Source organism: Moschus berezovskii, chromosome 7 (assembly GCF_049115385.1).
Source record: "Moschus berezovskii isolate FMDL1 chromosome 7, NW_MosBer_1.0, whole genome shotgun sequence".
NCBI classification, from domain to species: Eukaryota; Metazoa; Chordata; class Mammalia; order Artiodactyla; family Moschidae; genus Moschus; species Moschus berezovskii.
In genome coordinates this window covers 86,943,943-86,968,612 of record NC_142466.1, presented here as the reverse complement: position 1 = coordinate 86,968,612, position 24,670 = coordinate 86,943,943, and the positions used below count along the sequence as shown (strand labels likewise).

The window sequence follows — 24,670 nt, the reverse complement described above, 5'->3', positions numbered from 1 at the left end:
AGTCAAGCAGAGGAAGCTGAAATTGGCACTTTCGGGCCTATCTTGAGATTCTATGTGTCCCTGAAGAGTCAAGATGTTTCTGGATTCTTCTTGATACCAAGGAAGACAGATGGTAAAGCAGCCAGGAGACTGCCAATTAGGAAGAAGTAGTTGACCACGCACACTGAAAATCTCCTGGAAGTTGCAGCTTGATCTCAGGAGAGATGCATGATGCCATCAAGTGCAGGATGGGTCCAAGCTGGCAAACCACTGCAGATGGACTAAGCAGGGTGAACTAACCACAAGTCCCTGAGTATCACACCTCAGTATCAGACACCCAGCAACAAGGCAAAGAACAGAGACTGGAAAGACCAGAGAAGCAAGGAACCCTGAAAGAGCTTGTGGATATGCATCCAGGGACACTTCTTTTCAATCATGATAATTCCAGATCATCACAACCCTACATGGCATGCAAAGGGAGTGGTGAAAGACATGTGAACTATGGGGCATATATCCAAGAAAACAAATCATCAAAGATGTGACTTAAATTAGCGAAGACGACTGAGCGACTGAACTGAACTGAACTGAACCATGTTAACTGACAAGTTAAAAAATTTTCCCCATAGTTCCAAGAAGGAAGTAGAGCCCAGGGTAAGATTAGCTCAGTTTTGGGGGGTCTTGGGGGGTAGGCTGAGAGGAGTACATTCATCTAAGCAAAGTCCTAAATTTTCAATTTCAGGACATTCTGTACCTTTACTGTATTTTTCAACACTTTGAGAACAGAGACTATTTTTCATATATAAGGCACGTATTCAGTTCAGTTCAGTCGCTCAGTCGTGTCCGACTCTCTGCGACCCCATGAATCACAGCACGCCAGGCCTCCCTGTCCATCACCAACTCCCGGAGTTCACTCAAACTCATGTCCACAGAGTCGGTGATGCCATCCAGCCATCTAATTCTCGGTCGTCCCCTTCTCCTCCCGCCCCCAACCCTTCCCAGCATCAGAGTCTTTTCCAGTGAGGCATTCAATATTTGCTGAAAAAATGAAAAGGATGAATGCCCCTAAATAAATGGCTGATTCTGGAACAGTAGAGTCTAGGTTTTAATTATTTGCATATACCAACTCACCAATTTTCCCAAGGTTTAAAAACACATACTGGAAATAAAATTCTTTCACTTTACACAACTTCTTAGATCATATTTTAAATATAAGATCCTGGAATAATTTACCTAAGAGATTTTAGAGCAGGCAGAAGCAGGAGATTTTGTTGCTGCTGCTGCTAAGTCACTTCAGTCGTGTCCGACTCTGTGCGACCCCATAGATGGCAGCCCACCAGGCTCCCCCGTCCCTGGGATTCTCCAGGAAAGAACACTGGAGTGGGTTGCCATTTCCGTCTCCAATGTGTTAAAGTGAAAGTGAGGTCGCTCAGTCGTGTCCGACTGAGTGACCCCATGGACTGCAGCCTACCAGGCTCCTCCATCCATGGGATTTTCTAGGCAAGAGTACTGGAGTGGCTTGCCATTGCCTTCTCCGGAGATTTTGTTCAGTTCAGGTCAGTTCAGTCGCTCAGTCGTGTCTGACCCTCCCTGACCCCATGAATCACAGCACGCCAGGCCTCCCTGTCCATCAACAACTCCCGGAGTTCACTCAAACTCATGTCCACAGAGTCAGTGATGCCATCCAGCCATCTCATTCTCTGTCGTCCCCTTCTCCTCCCGCCCCCAACCTTTCCCAGCATCAGAGTCTTTTCCAGTGAGTCAACTCGTCACATGAGGTGGCCAAAGTATTGCAGTTTCAGCTTTAGCATCAGTCCTTCCAATGAACACCCAGGATTGATCTCCTTTAGAATGGACTCGTTAGGCCTCTGTAATTTGTTAATGACCTCTAAACCAGATAGCCCCCACAATGTAAATTCAAATTGTTGGAAACACATCTGGACCATGAAGCAATCACCTCAAAGATTCAAAGTGAAAGTCGCTCAGTCCTGTCCAACTCTTTACGACCCCATATAGTCCATGGAATTCTCCAGGCCAGAATACCAGAGTAGGTAGCCTTTACCTTCTCCAGGGGATCTTCCCAACCCAGGTCTCCAGCATTGCAGGCGGATTCTTTACCAGCTGAGCCACAAGGGAAGCCCTCAATGATTAAAAGAAACTCAGTATTCCCTCCAATGACATCCCAAAAGTAATCAAACCAAACTTATAAATGCAAATAAAAAATACTTTACACCCTTAAAAAGATGTATCCTCTACTGCTCCTCCAGAACTCTAAATAGTCAAGACCAACTTTTCCTAAACCAGTTCTTCCATACAGAATTACTCAACTAGGTGTGATGGCCCATGTAATAAATGCAGTCATGTATCATCACACTCCCTTTGAACTCTTTATAAAAGGTCACTGTCTGCCTGTCAGATCCTTGGCTTGTCAGGTATTTTCAGAACCAAAGCATCTAGAAAAAGCATTATACAAAAGATGTACCTACCTGTTTTAAATCACCTTTAGTATAGACAGTGGTTAAGAACAAACTGCCTTATTAGTGTTTGGATTCCCGTGGTTCTATTTACTTCACCATAAACACTATTTCCCCACCTTTAAAATGGGGGGTCATGATATTTTCCCAGTGGAGCTGTCGTTAGGATTAAATGAGTAATTATTTGTAAAGCACTCAGAACGGTGCCTGGCAACAGCCAGTACGAACGTGTGGGGATTAAGACCATAAGCCCCACAGAATCTCATGGATTTCAATTTAAATGCTCTTAAAAAGCAGATAAATTAAAACTGTCGCATTTTCTAGACACTCCCTAATTAGTTGTTCGAGGCTTTCAAAGTATTTATAACACGGCAGATAGCAAGCAAGGTAAACTCAACAGAAAGGAGACAGAGGGAAAGAAGGAACACAGGTTGTTTGCTAATTCCAATAGAAAATTCTCCACTCAAAAATTCGCGTATGAATGCCCTCCTTGGTCATTCTGTGCGATTATACATTTTTTTCAAAACAAGACTTTGTTTTTAAGAGAAACTAGTCCGCACACAATCTAAGGCGGGGCGGGGGGGGGGGGCGGTGACAGCATTTCCCTGAGCCACACGGAGACCGGGGTCAACAGTGGACGCTTAAACGTTAGCGTTTCTAAAGAGTCGGTAACTAAGATTGACCTCACAGAGACGGTCAATCATTCGATTTATCAGAAAAACAGCAAGCGCTCCGAGGCCTCAGACCCAGGCTGAACTTGCCCACAGGCAACCCCAAGCATCCAGGGGTAAAGCCGAGCCTCCGAGCCGATCTCGGGCGTATTGCTGCGCCCAGAACGCGAGCTCCGCGTCTCCCCATGGAGAACCAGAGGCTTCCTCCGCACGCTTTCCGGGTGCTTTCGAGATCCAGGAGAAAGAGGAAGCGAGGTAAGTACACCTCCAAGCGAACCAGAGCTGGCAGCCGAGGCCCCGACCCCGAACGCCCGACTCCCGTCACGCGCGCGGGCTCAGCCGCGACGGCGGCGGCGGAAGCGGGGGGGCGGGGCGGCGGGCGGGCCCCCGGGCGCGGCGGGAGTTTCCGGCGTGCGCGACCGAGCGCCCGGGCGGGGGCGCCGCCGGCTCCCGATCGCGCACAATGAGACAGCGCTGAGCGCCGGAAGTGGGGCTGAAGGAAAACACGGAGAGGGAGCCGGGCCGGGACAGGAAGAGGCGGGGGGCCGCGGCGGAGGTGGTGAGTGCTCCCGGGCGCCTTTTCCCCTGTGTCCCTTCAGACTCGCGTCCGGGGTGGCTGTCCGGTGGGCTCTCCGGTCTCCAGAGTTGAGGGCGGGCCTGGCCCAGGAGGTACGTTGACTCCATCCTCTGCCGGCCTCCTCGCCTCAGTTGCGAGGACCAGGGATCCCCCAGGCCGGCGAGGACTGAGCTCTCGGGCTCGAGTCTGCACCTTCACTTTGTGTCAAACCCTGCGGGGACTGGAGAAAAAGGGATCGGGGTGGAGGCACTCGCCCCCAGCCCCCTGTCCGGCCGGGGGGGACCCCGGAACCCCATCGAGGAGGCAGGTCACTTCCTGCTTCCTGGTCCCCGCGGTGGCTTCGTGGCCAGGAGTGCGGAGACTCCTCCTGGTTCTCGGTCTCCGACTCACAGGATGGAAACTGAGGCAGATCGGGGGTGGGGCGGTCACTTGGGGATCGAGGAGGGAGAATTGCTGTTTCATGACAAAACCAAAGTTGTTTGCGGTGGGGAAATGAGGACTCGGGTGGTTAGCCAGGAGTTGTCCCTTGGTCGTAAAGCCATCCCCTCTGACCGGAGCGGACCCTTGGTGGGAAGCCCAGCTTCTCCGTAGCCCAAGCGATTGGAGCCTGTCGTTCTGAATAGTGGCGAGCGGAGCCGAGGCCCCAGGATACCGAGAAGGGGCTGAAAAGTGGAGTCGAGAGATGTACTGCCTCCCCAAAGTTTCGGTTACTCTCTATTAACACTTAAAAGTAATTGCCAGCTTGTTTTTTGAAAGACTGGGGGGTTCTCTGAAGTATAGGCTCGGGATGAGGTATTTGGTGGGTTTTTGGGGGGGGGGGGAGGTTCTGAAGAAAAGAGCTTTCGTTATATAGGTAAACGCCAACCAGCTTGGTATGCGTGACATTAAGACAAATTTAGTTTTCATCTTCATATTAAATAGTACTAATTTCTATGAATATGTTATAAAACTAAGCCTCCCACTTCTAACATAATGCACTGATTATTGGAATGTGATGGAAATTAGGAAAAGGGTTTCTTGCAGGCTTTTATACATCTGTACAATAAGTGTGTGATATTTTGTGAATTTGATATGCCTTGTTATATTGATAGTTTGATGTTTCTCCAAAACACTTTCTTTCAGGTGAAGAGGAAGAACACTGAAGTCACAGACCATGGGAGATGCCACAAAACCTTATTTTGTGAGGCGTCCTAAAGAACGAGGGACTACAGATGATGAGGATTTCAGAAGGGGTCACCCCCAACAAGATTATTTAATAATGGATGATTATGCTAAAGGCCATAGCAGTAAAATGGAAAAAGGCCTTCCCAAAAAAAAAGTAACACCAGGGAACTATGGGAATACCCCCAGAAAAGGACTGTATGCTGTTTCTAGCAATCCATATGCATTTAAGAACCCAATTTACAGTCAACCCACTTGGATCAATGACAACCACAAAGATCAGAGTAAGAGATGGCTATCTGATGAACTTGCCAGTAATTCAGACAGTTGGAGAGAATACAAACCTGGACCTAGAATCCCTGTTATAAACCGACCAAGAAGAGACTCTTTTCAGGAAAGTGAAGATGGATATAGGTGGCAAGATGGAAGAGGCTGCAGAACTGTAAGACGACTATTTCATAAAGAGCTAACAAACCTGGACACCATGTCAGAAATGGAAGCGGGAAGCCCTGGTAATGTTTCCAACTTGTCAAGTTACAGCCCTGAAGTCAGCAATGTCTTATTTTTCATTCAGAGGAGCTTTATTATTTTCAGCAATGCAGTTCTAATTTTTCATAGTTGTGGCTTATTTAATGTAATTATTTTAAAGATAATCATGTTATTTGGGAAGCTTCAACACACTGGTATATTGATCCCTTTAAAAGTTTACTTTGCCACAAGGCTTGTTTTACCGTAGTAAAAGTATGTTTCCCATTGGTGCTTTTTACAGAAGAGGTTGATCATATCACCCTAGGGATATATCATAATTTCTGAGTGGTATATATGTGTTTTCTAAATTATATGTTGTAATTTTGTAATGAATTATGTATGTATCCATAATATAAATGACAGAATGTAAAGCTTAAAACAAAATTTGATATAAAAACATAGTATAGACTGCATGTATCTCCTGGTACAGAGGGATACACATCTTTTGTGTGAAGTATCAATGTCTAGAGGAGAGTGCAAGATTTTTTTTTTTTCCTCAAAAGTGAACATGGCAAACAGGTTGAAAAGCATTGGTTAAAAAGTCGGAAATTTAGTTAAAAGCTTTGCCTTTTAATTTCAGTAAAACCAAAACCCAATTCTAAGCACCCTATGTGCTTGATAATTGCCCCAAAGTTATTTATCTCTTCTTCGAAAAAACAAATAGGTTTTGTCCATGTAGCAGAGAAACAGAAGAATCAAACAGCCTTGTAAATCTTTAAGCTGAAAAGAACTTGAAGGAATTGCAGTGCTGCCATGATGTATCAAAGGTAGAATCACAGTTTTACAGAGCAGGTAGCTGTGTCTCCGGAGAGGTTAAATTTGTCCCCACTTGTTTACGCAGAGTGGTAGATGAGGAAGTGGAACTGAAATCCTGTACTGTGCTGCTCTGGCCATGAACTCAGCCTCACTGACCTGGAATCTGACAGAAATGAACACGTATTCATAATTGCTGGGCTTTCGAAGTTTGTGTATATTTAAGTAGTTTTTATTACTATGTCCAAGAGGGACATGGACATTTTAATTCAGTTACCAATTTTTTAGTCTTTCAAAAAAGGTTGATTTTGAGCAGCATTATAAAAAGAAAGGTTTACAGGTCAAAAGTTTGCCACCAGATAGGTATTACAAGAGACTGAAAATCTGTTTTTCTGTATTCCTGTCTAGTCTTAAAAGGAAACCTTAAGTGATATTGAATGTGACCTGCATTTTTACTATCTTTTTGTTGAAGTCAATCCAAAACGCCGATGTTTTCTCTATATGAAATTACAGGCGTTTGAGTTCAGTTTGGAAATTAAGGACTGTTCAGTTTTTATTCCTTTAAAAATCTTCACAAAGAAAATATTAAGCTTTGATATAATATTACTTACTGTAGCAAGAAGTGCAGTTTAAAGTGTAAACTTTGCACTGTACTCAGAGTATCCTTAAAAGGCTCTCATTAAAGGAACTGAAATTTTCTTAAACTTATACCTTAATAACAAAGGTTCTTATTAAATGATATGAAAAGATGTAATTTTATCGTAGCATTGCTTTGTTTTTTGATGCTAAGTTTCTGTTTTTCAGTTCACTTTACTGCCCCTACCTACTTCATTCCTCAAATATCCTAGATTGCCAACTTAATATAGTTGGGACAGTGCCATTAATGATCTTAGCTGGAAACATCCATTCAAATACATGTGTCTTTTGTAAATGGAATAATGGACCATATTCAAATAAAATATAAGAAACTTGGAATACTGTATGTAGAGAATTACTACCTAGAGCCTGGGAGGAGCCAGGTAATCTTGCTCTAAGTAATTATGCAAATTTTTTTAGCCCTCCTTGATCCCCTCCAATGAGATTTTATTTGACTGTTTTTACCATGCAGGCCTATGAAATTCAGTTTAGGATTTTGTATAGCCTTGTCAGTTCTGGTTAATTTAATTAATTTATTTGTTTATTTTGCACAGTAAAGGGGAGTTCTAGTCTATTTTAGATGTGAACAGCTTTCCTACAAGAAAGGATTTTTCTTGTATTGTTAGATAGATGAATTTCAGAATTCCATCCATGCTCTAATCTCTGTTTCAAATCCCTTTATTTGCTTTAGTCACGTGTGCCTGGACAAGGTACTTACTTTCTTGGACCAGCATTTTCTGTCTGTATCCTGGGGATAATATTAGCATCCATGATAGGATCACTTTAGGGACTAATCTGAAGCCACCTAAAGTGCTTACCTTGCATCTGTTGCATGAAAAGATACTCAATATTGGTAGCTGCGGTTGTTATCAGGCAGAATTTCTGCAGCCCTCCACTTCTCTTTGTAAAATAAGTTAACTGTACTTTTGGAGAGAAATTAAAGTCACTCTTTGTAGAAAAATTATATAGCAAATATAGCGAGAAGCCTTTGTAATCAAGAGAGAGAAGTGAAAAAAGGAATTTGGTTTCATATCAATTTTTGTTTTGGTGAACCAAGAGTGGATTTTTCTGATTGTGTTACATGTGTCAGTGTAAATCTTTAAAGAGAGTTTTGCCTAAGAAACTCCTGCACGAAATACTGAAGTTAGATGCAGTTATTCAGAGTTTGTAATGATAAAGAAATTAGAATAGACACACCTCTGAGTGAAAAGGATTGCTTATCTCAAAGCTTTATGCAGACCTGGAGTACTACCCTTAAAAGATTGTGCTAATTTAGTTGGGAATAGAGGGAGTGTTAAAAAGCAATAGACTGATTTTAACTATTTGTCTTTTACTATTTTGTTTGGTCCATTTTGATTCCTATAAATAAAAACTATTTGTCCTAATACTTCTTTATTTTTTTAATTGCTGCTTTATCATAGTATTGAAGCTGTTGGCAGAATTTCGTTATATTCATCTCAGGGTAGTTTGAGTACATTGCGTGCTGCTTTTCCTTCAGAGCTGTTGGTGATAGCTTTTTTTAAAAATTAAGGGTCCTTTGCCTCCCTTTCCTTACATAATTTCTTTTCAATCAACTGATTCATTGTACCTGCTCTACAAGTAATGAGTTCCACTGAAAACCTGTCATGGCAGCTGCTTCATGCAGAGCATTTCAGTTGGTTTATGTTTTCAGAGAATAATTTCTGGTAAGCCATTTAAAAACTTCAGTCCACTTAATCATAATTTTAATTGAGGAAATGAATTTCATTTTACTTTTATATGGTACTAGCAACTTCATTTTCAGAACTTGATGGAAATTACTGAAACTATTTAGAACAGTTTTCTTTTTGTAGATGAATTGCACAAACATCTTCAGTTTTACTGAAGTTGAAAAGGCCTAAGTCTTAAAAAAGGAACAGATTCATTTATTAGTTATAAGGACTATAGAACTAACAGCAGAGTTTATAAGCAGATGAATTAGTCTGTACTTGCAGAAAGCTTTTATTTCAATTGCTAATTTGTTTTTGTTTTTTCGTTTGAAATGTGCTCTGTACAGGCTCATCAAAGAAGCTAAAATGAAAGTAAAGATAAAATGGTTAATAGTTGTCTTCAGTAAATAAAATTTTGGCTTCAATTTCTTGAGGTTAACATGGGGGAGGGCCCAATTCTATGATTGCCCGATTTACAACTTAGTGATGGATTTTCACTCCAGATAAGAATGAAGTTGATTTCTGAGTTCTTTGGAGATATACTGTCCATCTTTACTCCATTGGGGTTGTTTACTTACAAAAAATGAAAGCAAATGTGGACAGTTTTCTTTTGAATACCAAGTATCCTTTATAGGAATATTAGAAATTGTTAAATATGTGTACATTATACATTGTATTATGATATATTAATTACATTAGAATTACTGATGTACTTGCTTTCAAGTGATAATTTTTACTATTTTTTGAGTAAGCTCAGCAGTATACCAAGAAGAAATGATAGAATCAGATTTTATGGTTGAAGTAGAAGTCTTTTAGTTTTCCAAAAGGATGGCTTCCATGGATTAGTGTATCCACATGTTGAGGTCCTTAATGAGCATTTAGGCATTTTATCCACGGGAGAGGTGTACCTTCCCTTTTGCTTTGTGTTCAGGTGTCATTCAGCTATCACGTGATTTCATGAATAGCTATCACGTGATTTCATGATAAATATGTAAGTTCTGCTTTTGACTTGGGAGTGGTGTTATTCAGTATCGCCAATATTTTCCCCCTAACTTAAGAAAACAAGAAACCGAGGTCCAGACCTCGGAAGCCACGGAGAACTAGAAATGATGAAAATGAACAGGATGGAGACTTGGAAGGCCCTGTGATTGATGAGTCTGTGCTTTCAACGAAGGAGCTGCTGGGCTTACAGCAGGCTGAGGAGCGGCTGAAAAGAGACTGCATCGACAGGCTGAAAAGGGTAACAGCTTTATTTATTAGTTAAAATCCTTGTTTTGGTTTAAACTATGTTAGTAATTGGAACATGTGCTTTAATGAATTATATATCCTACTTTGGTGTATAAGCACTACAGATCAAAAGTGATATTCAGTTTGATTTAATAAAGTTTCTTTTTTATTTTTAGAATTTCTTTTAAAAAACAATTATTAGCGTAATGATAGTGACAGTAGTTTATTAACAATTTAATAAGTATACAGGAAATCATCTTCTTTGTTTACCTGTATTTTGTCTCTGTACATCTTTCTCTCTACATGTCTCTGTAAATACAAATATATACATGTCTGTAAATCTCTTCAAATTGTAGCGACCAAGAAACTACCCTACAGCAAAGTACACCTGCAAACTTTGTGATGTTTTAATTGAATCCATTGCATTTGCTCATAAGCATATCAAAGAGAAGAGGCACAAGAAAAACATTAAGGTAAGTGTAATGTAACCTAAACACATATGTTTGTCAATTATTAGTTGTCATCTTTATAACTTTCCTTAAGACTGTGATACTAATAATTTGGTTATTTGTATTACTGAATTTATGTTAACCAGAATACTTTATACTGGTCAGATATGTTTTGCTAGGTAGTCTTGTGAATTTCCTTAGGACAGTATTAGGACAAATGAAGCCAATGCTAGGACTTAGATATGTGTCCTTATGCCAGTAATAACAAAGTAAATAATTTGCCATTGCTCTTTCTAATGTTCTTTCCGAACACTTTTTCCTTATTCCTCCCTTCCCTCTATTATCATTTTATGTGCATAAAGAAGTGTGTGCGTGTTTGATAAGATGAAGACTAACACAGCTAAAGGGAGAAGGAGGGCTGAGAAAACTATTCGAGATTACTGTGCAGGGTGTTGTCTCAGTGACTGGTAGAAGGTAAAAATGGTGTGAGTCATTTTTAATCTCAACATTGATCTTAAAAGGAGAAGCAAGAGGAAGAGTTGCTCACCACGTTACCCCCGCCTACACCCTCCCAGATAAATGCAATTGGTATTGCCATTGACAAAGTGGTACAGGAGTTTGGCTTACACAATGAGAACTTGGAACAGAGACTAGAAATTAAACGTATCATGGAAAATGTGTTCCAACACAAGTTACCAGGTATTTTCTAGATTTGTTTTTCTTTTTAGCTACCTAAAATACCCCATTCATTTTTCTTACCATTAGTAATTTTTGCCTAATAGAAATCAATTTGCCATGTTCTAAAGCTCTCAATTTTTTATGTTTTTGTTCTGAAGCTCTTTATGTTTTTGTTTTTCCTGGCTTACCCTAGGATAGCAAAGACTTACATATGTTGTTATTAACCTGTCTTCATTGTGAGTTTCATTGTGTTCGTTTACATGTCCCATATTATTAGAGCACCGTGGGACTCTTGTGTATATGTTTTGTTTACCTTTCTATTTATTTTCCATCTCTAAGTTCAGTTCCTTTTTTAGTTGAAGTATAATTGACTTACAGTATATCACTTTCAGGTATACAGCATAGTGATAACAGAATTTTTTATACATTACAAAATGATCACCACACCTTTCTACCTGTGTACATTGACAGAATATTTTGAGTTAAAATAAAGTGTCCTGGAGTCATTTTCAAGTTCTCTTTCCAGAAAAGGTTCTGTTTAACCATGCTTAAAAGAATTGCACCATCTAAAATGAGCTTTGAAAACTAATTTGTAATAAATTTTGTGCACTGTTGAATTGATGTTCCAAGTTATGTCAATGGAGCCATGACAAACTATTTTTTTATAGAAAGCTCCACAAGTGATTCTAATCCACAGCCAGGGTTGAAATCACTATTTGAATTTATCATTGTACTACCCATCAAACTATTCATTTTACTGAAATAGTCATATAGTATATGATTCATATTCATATATTTGTGTTCAGAAAAATAAAGAACAAGAATCTGTTCATTTCCTTATATTAGGTATCTCATCTTTGATGTTGTAGACAAGTTCCTGAGATGTTATTTGTAATTTTGATTTTGTCATAGATTTCCATTGTAAAATTGAGTGTACTTTGTCTTGGAAAAATTGTTAAAACCCAAAGAAATTACTTGGCTTAACCTGGGAAAGAAAAAAGATACAAAGTTCCCTTTTTTGGCCCAACAGTAGTAAAACATTGCGGGGGGAAATGCCATAAAATAAATATAGGTGGTACCCATACATACGTCTTCCTCTAAAGAGTGACTCACTTGCTGCCTAACATTTTAAGTTATATCAGTGATATTATAATCACTTTCTAAAGTTTTCCTGAAAAGACCGTATTATGTTAAATTAAACTTTTTGTTCATAATATAATGAGTATTCATATTGAAAGTAACGTAATGCTGATTTCTATGATTATTATTTTACTGAACCATGATCTTTATAGTAAATTACACCTATGTATGCTTTCAAAAAGGTGAATGAAGTGTTGCATTAACTCTTCAGCATACTCCGAGGTTTATAAACACATAACAAAGTTAGACATCTCTTTTCGACTTCCATATTTTAAAAATCATTTCAGCTAGTATTTTCTCAGTAAAATGTGAAGTAATAAAGGAAGTATTAATGTATTTTACAGCTGGTGTGAAGAGTGGCTATTAAAGTAAACTGCATTCAATGCAGTCTTTCCTTTTAAATAAAATAACAGTGAAAGCCAGAGCAAAGAGTCACCCATTCGTGTTCTTTCATTGTGCCAGACTTGAATACTGTTTTTCTTTTCTGTATAGTTTTAATTGATGGTTCCATTTCTGAAATAGCAGTGTCTTGCATTAACTTTGAGAAATTTTACTTTATAAATGACTTCTATTTATTTAAAAAAATTTTTTTTAGATTGTTCTCTGAGATTATATGGGTCATCCTGTAGCAGATTGGGTTTCAAAAATTCGGATATAAACATTGACATTCAATTTCCAGCCATTGTAAGTACAAAATAAATGTTAGAATTTTCACAGAGTGGTATGGAAGTTCTATATTTTTTCTCTAAATGTGAGCTATATGTGGATATATTTTAGATGTTTGAGGACAGTTTAAGTGTAATTTTTTTTTTTCTAAAACTACTTTGTTTTTAAAAGTATAATTTTTTCCCGAAAAAAATTTTTTAATGTTCTTCTGCATGCCTTCAATTTTAAAGAGTATTTCTTCTTATTCTACATATCTTTCATGCTTTCTTCAAACACTGATTTTTTTTTTTAACCATGTGAATCTGATGGCGTTACTTAGCTCTGTTAACTTGAAAAGATTACATTATCTTGACAATTCAGCTTTGCAGTGGCAGCAAAGGATTTCAGATTTCAAACGGGGGGTGGTGGTGTGTGTGTGTACGTGTGTGTGTACACATTGTGTGTGTGTGTACACATATACAGTGTGTGTGTGTGTGTATATATACACATACATACATATAAACATTTAAGACCTGCAAGCTCAATTTGTTCCTGAGTTTCCTCTTACATACACCCACCTTGTAAAAATAATTACACTTTTGAAGAACTGCACCTAGCCTAGATTTCTGGTTTAAACATGGTTTAGAAAGATGTTGATGAGTCAGAACTTTAAAACTGGAAGGCACTTTAATAGGTTATTCATTTACTTACTGGTGGTTCCTGCAGACCAGTTTGCAAATGGTTTATGCCCATTTACTTGGGTTACTGCTTAAAAATAGAAATAAAGATTTGTGACCTCCTCCCCCAGATGTTGTATTTCACACTCTCTCATTCCTTGCCATCCCCAATTGCTATAGCTACCTGGTCAGTTGACCAAGATTTTACTTTTCTTTTAACCCTAAATTCTGATTAATATTTTACCAGCATGGCAGTTATTTTGATTTCATGTCATTCATTCTTCGAGTCTGTGTGATGCCACGCACTGTACTAGGTTCTAGAGGACAAAAAAAATATGATTGCTGCTTCATGAAATTCATACCTAGTGAAGGAGATAAGTAATTATGAATAGATAATTAATTATAATAAGAGCAATTCAGAAAAACAAGGTTCTGTGACAGAAAAAAGCAGTCCTGAAGCCCTTTTGAATGGATAACATTTAAGCTGAACTCTAAAAGATGAAAAGGGATGGAGAGAGTGAAAGAGTGTTTTGGCTTGAGGGCACATCATTTGCAGGCATTGAGCATGACCTGTTCAAGGAGCTAAAGGGAAAATTGTTAGGGCTGTGAAGGGACCTAGAGATCGAGGAGCATAAGCTTAGGATAGAGATGTAACCTGGATCCCAAAATACAGGAATCTGGAATTTCATTTTGATCTAAGGCCATTAAGTAGCCAGACTGAGAGTTTTAAGGAGGGTCAGGACTGGATCTAATGCATGGTTTTAAGTGGTTTTGGTTCCCTGTGTAGCAAGGATTAGAGAAAGGCAAGACAGAAGTGAATACCAGTAAGCAATCTGTTGAAGTAGTCTCACAGAATAATAGTATAGTATTAACAGTTTGACAGCTTCTAGCCACAACTTCGGAGAAGGCAATGGCAGCCCACCCCAGTGTTCTTCCATGGAGAATCCCAGGGACGGCGGAGCCTAGTGGGCTGCCGCCTATGGGGTCGCACAGGGTCGGTCACAAGTGAAGCGACTTAGCAGCAGCAGCCACAACTTGGAAATTTGCTGAGAGGCTAGTTAACTCATGAATTAGTAAATCAGGAGTTAACTGAGCAGTCAGTCTCTTTTTGCCCACAGTCATCATCTTTCAGTGCTCATCTGTCTATGTCTGACTGTGTGCACATAGCACAATGATTAGTTCCTTTACTTAGGTAGTAAGGTGCTTTCTAGTTTGGAGAGGCAGTTGGGTAACTTCAGATGACTGTGTATTATCTCAGTGAAGCCAAAGTACTTATGAATTATTTGATGTATTCATTGATTTATTTCCTAGATGTCTCAGCCAGATGTTCTCTTACTTGTCCAAGAATGTTTAAAGAACAATGGTAAGGCCAAATTCTTTCCACATTTTGTTGTTAAATTTTTCTTTTGTCTATAATTTAAATATATCTTATTTCTCAAGCTTTGAAAATAGGAAGTCATGTTTTTTGATTTACTTATATGAGTAATAGCCAAGCAGAAAACTAAAGCAAATGCCCATGAATTATTAGCAGGTTAATTGGAGTCTTGTTAGTTGTTCTACTGTGCAGAATAACTATTTTGTAAGTAAAGCTTTTTGCTTGGTAATAATGTCACAATTTGTAAAGATTATACAGGCCCTAGCCTAAGAATGATAAGAGTCAAAATATGTAAAATTTACTCTTGAGGTTAAAACTAAAGTATGTTCATCTGTATTCCATGGCTCAAATTAATACTTTATGAATAATATAATAAATAGTGTGACTCAACTCAGATTAATGAATCAACAAATAATTATTCCCAGGTATATTATCATATGTCCAAAGTAATGTCCAACTGGGACTTGACAGCTTGTGTGCTTTCCATAGGCCTGGTTAAATTGCCTCATCCCTGAATTAGTCTGTCCCATCCTTTTTGTTTTGACTGAATGAAATGTTTAGACTTTTCTTCTTACTTCAGTCAGTATGTATTTTGACCCCACATGTTTTAGTAGCTTTTGCAGCAATTTTGTTTTTTATTGTCCTATCTGTATTTATAATTACTGACCTAACATTTAAATGTTCTAGTTCAATAATGTAGCCATTTCTAATCAGACATTAATTTTGTGAAATAAGGGTTTTAAGTTAATGTGGTTACTTGATTCTTGAATATAATACTTTTTCCTTTTCAAGTCATTTTTATTTCATAATCATCATTTCATAATGGTCTTTCAAAAGACCCAACAGATGATGCGCAGCTGGTACTTGTACTTTATCTAATTGTGCTTTTAAACAAAGGCTTAATTAACTAATCTGTGTAATATTCTTTTCTTTTTCCAGACTCTTTTATTGATGTTGATGCAGATTTCCATGCTCGGGTGCCAGTGGTGGTGTGCAGAGAAAAGCAAAGGTCTCTGTTTTTTTAAGCTGTTTATTAAGTGTCAGCTTGCCAAAAGCGCTTGTACTTTACTACATCTTAATGTCCAGTTTCTAGCATTACAAGCTCCTATGTGGTTAATTTCATAAGGTTACTCTTAGCTTTCTCCCTCTACTACACCTCTCCCTTTCTACACCTCCCTTGGTGTTTAACCCAAGAGGAGAAGGTATTTTATTTTAAAAAGAAGAAAAGTACTTAAAAGGAAAAAATATAGAAAGGAAGCATTTTGATCCATTTCATTAAAAAAAAACTATCAAATATCTGATCACCTTTATTTGCCATTCTTTTTAGCAGCATTTTAAACAGTACTGAAAACAGTTGGTATGACTTCACCCAGTTCTCTCTCTCCATCTGGAAACACTCCCATTCCCACTGTAGATGGGTGATTTGTAGGCTGTATTGAGTCACCATCAATCAGATTCCTCCAGCTCGGGAAAACAGTTTTGCTCCTACTAAGATGAATTCATACTCCCATTTGAAACATTTTACACTTCTTTGCATTTCCCCCTAAAAACTGTTTTAATATAAGAAAACGTGATAGTTTTAGCTCTTAAAAAGTAAAGTTTACCCAGAAAATAGCTGCCCTATCTTTTTTAAGCCAGTTATTTAAATGACCCATACAGGTTTAATGAGGTTTTTATTTTCATTTTTAAGGTATTTATCATCAGTGTAAATTAGTTGGTGGTAGTGTAAAAGAAACCTGATACCTATATAACACGTTCTCTTTCTCTTTTTCCTTCCCATTGTCACCCTCTACCCTCCACCAGTGGTCTTCTTTGTAAAGTGAGTGCAGGAAATGAAAATGCTTGTCTGACATCAAATCATTTAACTGCCCTTGGAAAACTAGAATCAAAGCTGGTTCCTCTGGTGATTGCATTTAGGTACTGGGCAAAGGTAGGTTTGAGTTCTTTAAGTGAATGAATACATTCTACGTATGCCTAAGCAGTACACTTTGATTTTTACATGGTTCATTTAATCTTAAATGTTGGATGCATATTTATAGACATCAAGAGTGTTGGCATCTGAGTATTAGAAATTTTAATGTATATTAAAAGAAAAATCTATTGTTTTTGTTTGACTATAGCATATTGTTCAAAAGATCAGTGATTTATGATACTTATTAAAAATTAGATTTGTAGGTCAAATCTGAGTTATAGCCTACGAGTTTACATTTTAACTAGTTTCCTGAAGTGAGTCTCAGATACAGGAGAGTTGAGATAAAGCCTCTCATACCATCCAATAATCAACCCATGCTTAGTCAGTCATGTTGACTCTTTGTGACCCCATGGACTGCAACCCTCCAGGCTCCCCAGTCCATGGAATTTTGACTAGAATACTGGAGTGGGTTGCCATTTCCCCCTCCAAAGTGTCTTCCCAACCTAGGGATCGAACCTGCATCTCCTGTATTGGCAGGTAGATTCTTTACCACTGAGCCACCTGGGAAGCCCCAATAATATACCTAGAGACTCCCAAAAAATGAAATCCACTATCTTATCTTGCTTTACATTTCTACAGTATTTTAAACATGGTATCCTAATGAAATGCTCAGATGAACACGAGAGCATCTAACATTTCTCCAAAATGTAAGGTCCCATCACAATTATAAACTTGAGCTTCTGTATAGAAAAAAAGCCAAAAGCTTTATGGATTAGGACATGGCAGTGACAATACATAATTCCTGTTGCTTGAATCGAAGATGCAACAGGGACAGAGGATGCCCCACTTTTAATTGAGTGAATTGGTAATCACAATATGCTCTGCTTTGAAAGCAGCCTCCTACTTCGTCACTAAGTTGTTATTTTCTGCTAGTGCTAATTGGTCTGTCTGCTTTCTTTCCTCTAATTATGTTTCTGACCAAAGCATGCATTTTCGAGGTAGCAGCTAAGCGCGAGGAGACCATTAAACTGAGCAAAGCCGATTGGCTTACGTTTGGGATTAAATCATTATTTTGACTTCATTAACAAGTTTTTGAACCAAGTGAATGGATTTACCATGGAGATCAAAAAATAAATAGATTTTTATGGCCTTTCACAAGTGAGTTTAGTTAACAAAATGAAAAATTTGAAGTGGAAACTGTCACTGAAAAACCACAATATGTGTTTACAACACAAGTATAAGGAAGTTGGGTATTTTGTCATTGTGGAGTCTCATTTCTAGAGTAAATCACGTGATAAATGGAAATGAATTAACAGATTTTAGACCAAATTGCATAAATGACAAGTTGGATACAAAAGAATGCTTATCGTCTTTTCTCTCATTTGTAGCTTTGCAGTATAGATCGCCCTGAAGAAGGAGGTTTGCCACCTTATGTGTTTGCTCTGATGGCCATTTTCTTTCTTCAACAGAGGAAAGAACCCCTTCTGCCTGTTTATCTAGGATCATGGGTATAAAACATTTTTTGCTTGTATATCCAATGTTGATTTTATTATGGGGCCACAATCCCTTGTGTATAATTTCAAAGTCTAAAAACCTAACCAGAACTGACATGAATTTGTTTATCCTATTATTGTGAAAATTCATACCTCTCACTGCTGAAATATTAATGTATTTGGCTACAAGATGCTGCCATATACTCTGCTAGGGAGACTGTTACTTTTCTAAACTGAAGAAACTTATAATTTATGGAGCACTTGATCTTGAGGTTTACAGACAAGAGAATGTGAACCTACATTATCATTTGCTACACACTTTCTTTGGGTACAGTTTTATAATTTGATACTTGAATTTATGTATCACCTCCAGACAGGCTGTAGGAAGCATTCAGTTTGCTATCACTTTCTTTTACTGGTCTTTTTGTTCTCTTTCTACCTTGTTGCCTCTGAAAGAAAAGAAAATGTAAATGCTGAGATTGCTACTCATACCACAAGATGCAGAACTTAGAAGTCACCTCTTAAATAATATTTTGCTGTAATCTTTAAGATGAATAAGACTTCAGAAAGGTGACCACTCTTTCTTTCTGGATAAATTAAAGTTGAGCTGATTTATTCAAATAGTAAGATTTAAGGAGCCATCTCAAAGTCAAAATGAGGTTATTTTCATTCTCTTGAAATCCTCACTTTTAATCCCTAGGTAAAATTCCTTCATAAAAGTCTTATGTGTATCTTTATTTTATAAAAAGCCTCACTTGGTAAAAGCTTACTGTGATACATCCAGTATTTTAACTGCTTGTCTTCTTACCGTATGCAGGATTCTCATCATTTAAGGAGGAGATGTTCCAGAGCTGTAGTTCTTAATTATGGATATATATATATATATATTAAATAAGATTTTAGGGAATTTTTGTCTTTGTACTAAATGTGTTGAGAATTAAGCAAGGACCTTTATCAGGCAGGCCCTGAGAATAAACGCTGAAGCAGAAACACTGTCCCGGCTTTAGGAATTGCAGTCTGCTGTGCTGCGACCCAGTTACCAGTTCTCTGTGCTTGTGGTACTGAAATGAAAAACTTCAGGGTATCCTTGCTAGTCTGTTCTTCTAGTGAAAAAAAGGGTGAGAGAACAAAGTCAACCCTTAGTTGACAAATAACCCTTTTTATTCAGACTTAAGTCTGATGTGAAAGTCTTTGAAAAAGTCTTTGAAGTTTTCTTTTCACTTTGATCCAAGAGAGATAGGAATTTAAGATACAACCAATCCAGTTGGACTCCTGGGCCAAAAAAATGCCTGAGAAGAGGTTGGCTGTGTTGCCATATCACTGTTGTCTTAGTGAAATCTGCCTTTTCTTATGTCTTCATCATCTCTGAAGTGGGCATCTGTCACTGATATGAAGATGCAGGGAAAAAAGTGCTCTTCTTGTGATGGAAATCTCAGAATTTGCTTAAGAGAAGCCTGAATACCTTTGTCTATAACCAAGCGTATTATTTCCTTGGCAGTGATACTGGAAGTTCTCTTAGATGACAGAATTTGGTTTTGATTATGCCATTTATTTATTGAAAATTTAATGACAAAAACAAGTATATAGTGGTCAAACACTGGATTGAACTTTATATCTCAAATAAGGCAGACTACTGCCTGACCCAAAGTGATCTTAGTTTTCACCTTTTTAAACTAGTCAGGTATCGATGTGCTGGTTTCTGCTGGAGTATTAATCAAAAATATACAGCAGATGACAGAAAAGAAATTCAGTGCCTTGTTCGTGCCACATATTTTATGTCACTGTTTCGGTAGAAAATCTATTGAAAACCTCACAATTACGTGTATGAAAGTATCCAAACTGTTAACTTCTTCAAAATCTTTAAATCACTCTGTATGTTAGTTATTGTACTAAGCCCTGAAAGTAATACATGGGTGAATAAGATTAGATTCTTTGTCAAGAAGTTTAGAGTATCATATTTCTGTGCTCTGATCTGTGTTTTCAAAAATCTTTTGGCCATTCTCTCCCAACCTACTCAGATCTCTTTCATGTTGGAGACTGTCTCTCTGACCTTTTACTCCCAATTAAAATTTCTGTTTTATTATCATTTGATACTGATATGTGAGTTGTGAATGATGACTAGATGTAACCCTGTCTTCTTAGCCTCTTTTATCCCCTACAACAATATTTTACTAGTCTCCTAGTAAATATTTTTTCGAATCATTCTTATTTTAGATTATGTAAACTTAACTGTTCAGTTCAGTTCAGTCACTTAGTCATGTCCAACTCTTTGCGACCCCATGAATGACAGCACACCAGGCCTCCCTGTCCATCACCAACTCCCGGAGTTCACTCAAACTCATGTCCATCAAGTCGGTGATGCCATCCAGCCATCTCATTCTCTGTCGTCCACTTCTCCTCACGCCCCCAATCCCTCCTAGCATCAGAGTCTTTTCCAGTGGGTCAACTCATCACATGAGGTGGCCAAAGTATTGGAGTTTCAGCTTTAGCTTCAGTCCTTCCAATGAACACCCAGGATTGATCTCCTAGGAAACAATTATTTTCACTTTAAGAATTCCAGATAATACAGTAGAAAGAAGAGTAGTGTCAAGTGTTAAAAGTTTGGCAGCCCTGAGAGTCACCCAGGATTTGCTACTAAAATCCTTATAACCTTGAGCAAGTTGTTTAATCTCTGAGCCTTGGGGAAAGACTCATCTGAGAAATTTTGAAATGAGATCATGAATGTGGAACTCCTAGAACAAGGTAGGAGAACAGATGTAGTCCTTTTCCTCTTCAATAGAAAGTCAAGTTCCACTTATGTTTATGGAGGCTTGAACTCCTAAACTAGTGATCCTTCTGGAAATAACATCTGTAAATTCTCAACAAAACACATAAAATAACAACCTGAAGGCTCCAGAGACTGAGAAACTCAGACAGACTTTAGAGAGAAGCCAAAAATAAAGCAAGTGACCAACACACAGAGTAACTTACTGTTTTTCAGTGGCTTTACCCTAAAGGCCTTACTAGTAGAAAAGCCATTCCTCTTTCTGGGCAGAGGAACTAGGGCCACCAAATAATAAGGGGGAAAAAACAAAGAGGGAAAATACAGAGAAGTGGAACCCTTAATTCTTTATGGCAATTCAGCACATCTCTGACTGATTGTTGACCAATCCAGTGCACCATATAAGGATCTTGGAAGTCATCACTCCATCCTCACAAAAAGAAAAAAGCGGAGCATGCTGAAAATCAACAACTTTTATTAGATCCTTCAGAGAAGTGGGGTCATGGGGAAAACCACTGGCCCCCCAAATTGGAGAGACAGGCAGATATATAACTTGTCAGAGCAGAAACCCAGGAACAGAATCCTGCCACTGGAACCACTACCAGGCTAAGAAAACTGTGATTCTGAAAGTTCAGTTTGGATAAGCATGAAAGTGAAAAACAGCAAAAGGCCCATGCATAGGGTGCTCATTTCATGAGTTTTACCTCCAGAAATGCCCACCAGGTTCGCAGGGTAAAGATCCAGGAAAAAATCCTCCATCCAGGAAAAAGGTTGTCAATTTGACATAGCCTAGAACATTCTGCGGTCTTAAGTAAAAGCCTGCCCTCAAGGGAAACAATTTTACCAGAGCCAAGTTGGACTATAAAGAAAGCTGAGCTCTGAAGAATTGATGCTTTTGAACTGTGGTGTTGGAGAAGATTCTTGAGAGTCCCTTGGACTGTAAGGAGATCCAACCAGTCCATCCTAAAGGAGATCAGTCCTGAGTGTTCATTGGAAGGACTGATGTTGAAGCTGAAACTCCAATACTTTGGCCACCTGATGCAAAGAACTGACTCATTTGAAAAGACCCTGGTGCTGGGAAAGATTGAGGGCAGGAGGAGAAGGGGATGACAGAGGATGAGATGATTGGATGGCATCACCGACGCAATGGACATTAGTTTGGGTAAACTCCAGGAGTTGGTGATAGACAGGGAGACCTGGCATGCTGTGGTCCATGGGGTCACAGAGAGTCGAACACGACTGAACTCAACTGAACTGGACCTCCTTGTTAAAGTACTGAACTCAATATGCCAGCAAATTTGGAAAACTCAGCAGTGGCCACAGGACTGGAAAAGGTCAGTTTTCATACCAGTCCCAAAGAAAGTCAATGCCAAAGAATGTTCAAACAACCCCAAAATCGCACTCATCTCACGCTAACAAAGTAATGCTCAAAATTCTCTAAGCCAGGCTTAAACAGTATGTGAACTGTGAACTTCCTGATGTTCAAGCTGGATTTAGAAAAGGCAGAGGAATCAGAGATCAAATTGCCAACATCTATTGGATCATCGAAACAGCAAGAGAGTTCCAGAACATCTACTTCTGCTTTATTGACTATGCCAGAGCCTTTGTGTGGCTCACAACAAACTGGAAGATTCTTAAAGAGATTGGGAAAACCAGACCACCTTACCTGCCTCCTGAGAAATCTGGTGCAGGTCAAGAAACAACAGTTAGAACCAGATATGGAACAACGGACTGGTTCCAAATTGGGAAAGGAGTATGTCAAGGATGTATATTGTCATCCTGCTTATTTAACTTATATGCAGAGTATATCATGCGAAGTGCTGGGCTGGATGAAGCCCAAACTGGAATCAAGATTGCCGGGAGAAATATCAATAACATCAGATATGCAGATGACAGCACCCTTATAGCAAAAAGCAAAGAAGAACTAAAGAGCCTGTTGATGAAAGTGAAAGAGGAGAGTGGAAAAGTTGGCTTAAAGCTCAACATTCAGAAAACTAAGATTATGGCATCAGTCCCATCACTTCATGGGAAATAGATGGGGAAACAATGGAAGCAATAAGAGACTTTATTTTTTGGGGTTCCAAAATCACTGCAGATGGTGACCGCAGCCACGAAATTAAAAGACGCTTACTCCTTGGAAGAAAAGCTATGACCAACCTAGACAGAATATTAAAAAGCAGAGACGTCACTTTGCCGACAAAGATCCATCTAGTCAAAGCTATGATTTTTCCAGTAGTCATGTATGGATGTGAGAGTTGGACTATAAAGAAAACTGAGCACCGCCGAATTAATGCTTTTGAACCGTGGTGTTGAAGAAGACTCTTGAGAGTTCCTTGGACTGCAAGGAGATCCTAAAGGAAATCAGTCCTGAATTTTCATTGGAAGGACACATGCTGAAGCTGAAACTCCAGTACTTTGGCGACCTGATGTGAAGAACTGACTCATTGGAAAAGACCCTGATTCTGGGAAAGTTGAAGGCAGGAAGAGACAGGGATGACAGAGGATGAGATTGTTGGATGGCATTACTGACTCAATGGACTTGAGTTTGAGCAAACTCTGGGAGTTGGTGATGGATAGGGAAGCCTGGTGTGCTGCAGTCCATGGGGTTGCAAAGAGTCTGACATGACTAAGCAACTAAACTGAACTGAACCACCTTGAGTTTTATCAGGGCCTGACTGACCTGAGGCAGGGAAAAATAGACGACTCCAACGTTCTGTTCCCTGTCTCACCTCCGATTGGCAGGACCAAGAAATACGAAGTGAAGGTTACAGCCCAGGATCACAGTCTCACTAAAAGACTGAGACCTCATAGGACTGTAGGATGTCTCCCCTCTCTCCACAACTTACTACAGCATCATTCGGTCTCCTGTGTAATATGAGGTTACAGTAGAAAGATTTCATTTAAGAAGTCTCTTGGGAAACCCCAAAACAGCAGAGGAGACAAAAACAAGGATACCAACAGAAGTTACAGCCCCTTGACATCTACAGCTGCAACATACAGTACATTGCCTGACTCCAGCAAGATGAAGGGAAAAAACCTCACACCATAGGGTTTTACCCAGCTTTCAACAAAAAAATTATAAGGCCTACTAAAAGGCAATGTCATAGTTTGAAGAAACAGAGCAATCATTGGAATTATCTCACCAGGAATTTTAACAATATGACTTAATGTGCTTAGGGCTCTAAAGGAAAAAAATCAGTAAGCTTTACTCAGTAGAAACTTCTTAAATTGAAAAGCAAGGAGGAAGAAAAGAATGAGTAAGAAATGGAACAGAGTATCTAAGAATTACAGAACAGTTGCTAAGGGTTATAGGCTCCACTGTCTGGGATTTCCTAGGCAAGAATGGAGTGGGTTGCTATTTCCTCCCCCCAGGGATCTTCCCAGCCCAGGGATTGAACCCACATCTGCATTTCAAATGAACTCTTTTTTTACTACTGAGCCACCTGGGAAGCCCCACCTGGGCCCGAGAAAAGACCACATTTCATCCTGAGTTAGAAGGAAATTTTTATGAGCAGGGAGCGACATGATGTCTTACGGTTTAGGATTGTTCTGTCAGGTAAACCACAGAAGTTGTCCATTTAATGTGAAAATACATTGGAGAATCAGCCTACCACAGTCATACCCTGGCCCACAATTCATTATGTACCTTAGCATGTTTAAAGGCTGTGAAAAATCCTACTATACCTACAGTAAAGAAATCTGTTCACATTTGTTCCACATTTCTTAGATCTTTTGAGCCTATGCTTTTCTTTAGCATCTTAACCATGTCCCAAGAAACACTTTATTGAGCACTTCCTATGTGTCATGCCCTGTATCTGAATGCTTTATGTCCATTATTTTTTCCATTGC

At 38.9% G+C, this 24,670-nt stretch overlaps 1 protein-coding gene across 10 annotated transcripts in view; it reads left to right on the top strand.

The window, feature by feature from the left end:
• Positions 1-3,112: 3,112 nt before the first annotated feature.
• Positions 3,113-24,670, top strand: part of TUT7 (terminal uridylyl transferase 7) — a 59,050-nt gene continuing 37,492 nt past the window's right edge. For 7 of the 10 annotated variants that reach the window (XM_088838086.1, XM_088838087.1, XM_055427406.2 and 4 more), the window contains exons 1-10: positions 3,641-3,790; positions 4,821-5,371; positions 9,523-9,704; positions 10,048-10,164; positions 10,662-10,839; positions 12,554-12,642; positions 14,592-14,643; positions 15,595-15,664; positions 16,459-16,585; positions 17,956-18,075. In XM_088838086.1, coding sequence (XP_088694212.1) covers positions 4,852-5,371; positions 9,523-9,704; positions 10,048-10,164; positions 10,662-10,839; positions 12,554-12,642; positions 14,592-14,643; positions 15,595-15,664; positions 16,459-16,585; positions 17,956-18,075 — 1,455 coding nt within the window. In that variant the 5' untranslated portion in view covers positions 3,641-3,790; positions 4,821-4,851. Of the gene's footprint in view, positions 3,377-3,536; positions 3,791-3,921; positions 4,429-4,820; positions 5,372-9,522; positions 9,705-10,047; positions 10,165-10,661; positions 10,840-12,553; positions 12,643-14,591; positions 14,644-15,594; positions 15,665-16,458; positions 16,586-17,955; positions 18,076-24,670 lie in introns of those variants that run through there. The other 3 variants (XM_055427409.2, XM_055427407.2, XM_055427405.2) reach the window with 3 other exon arrangements.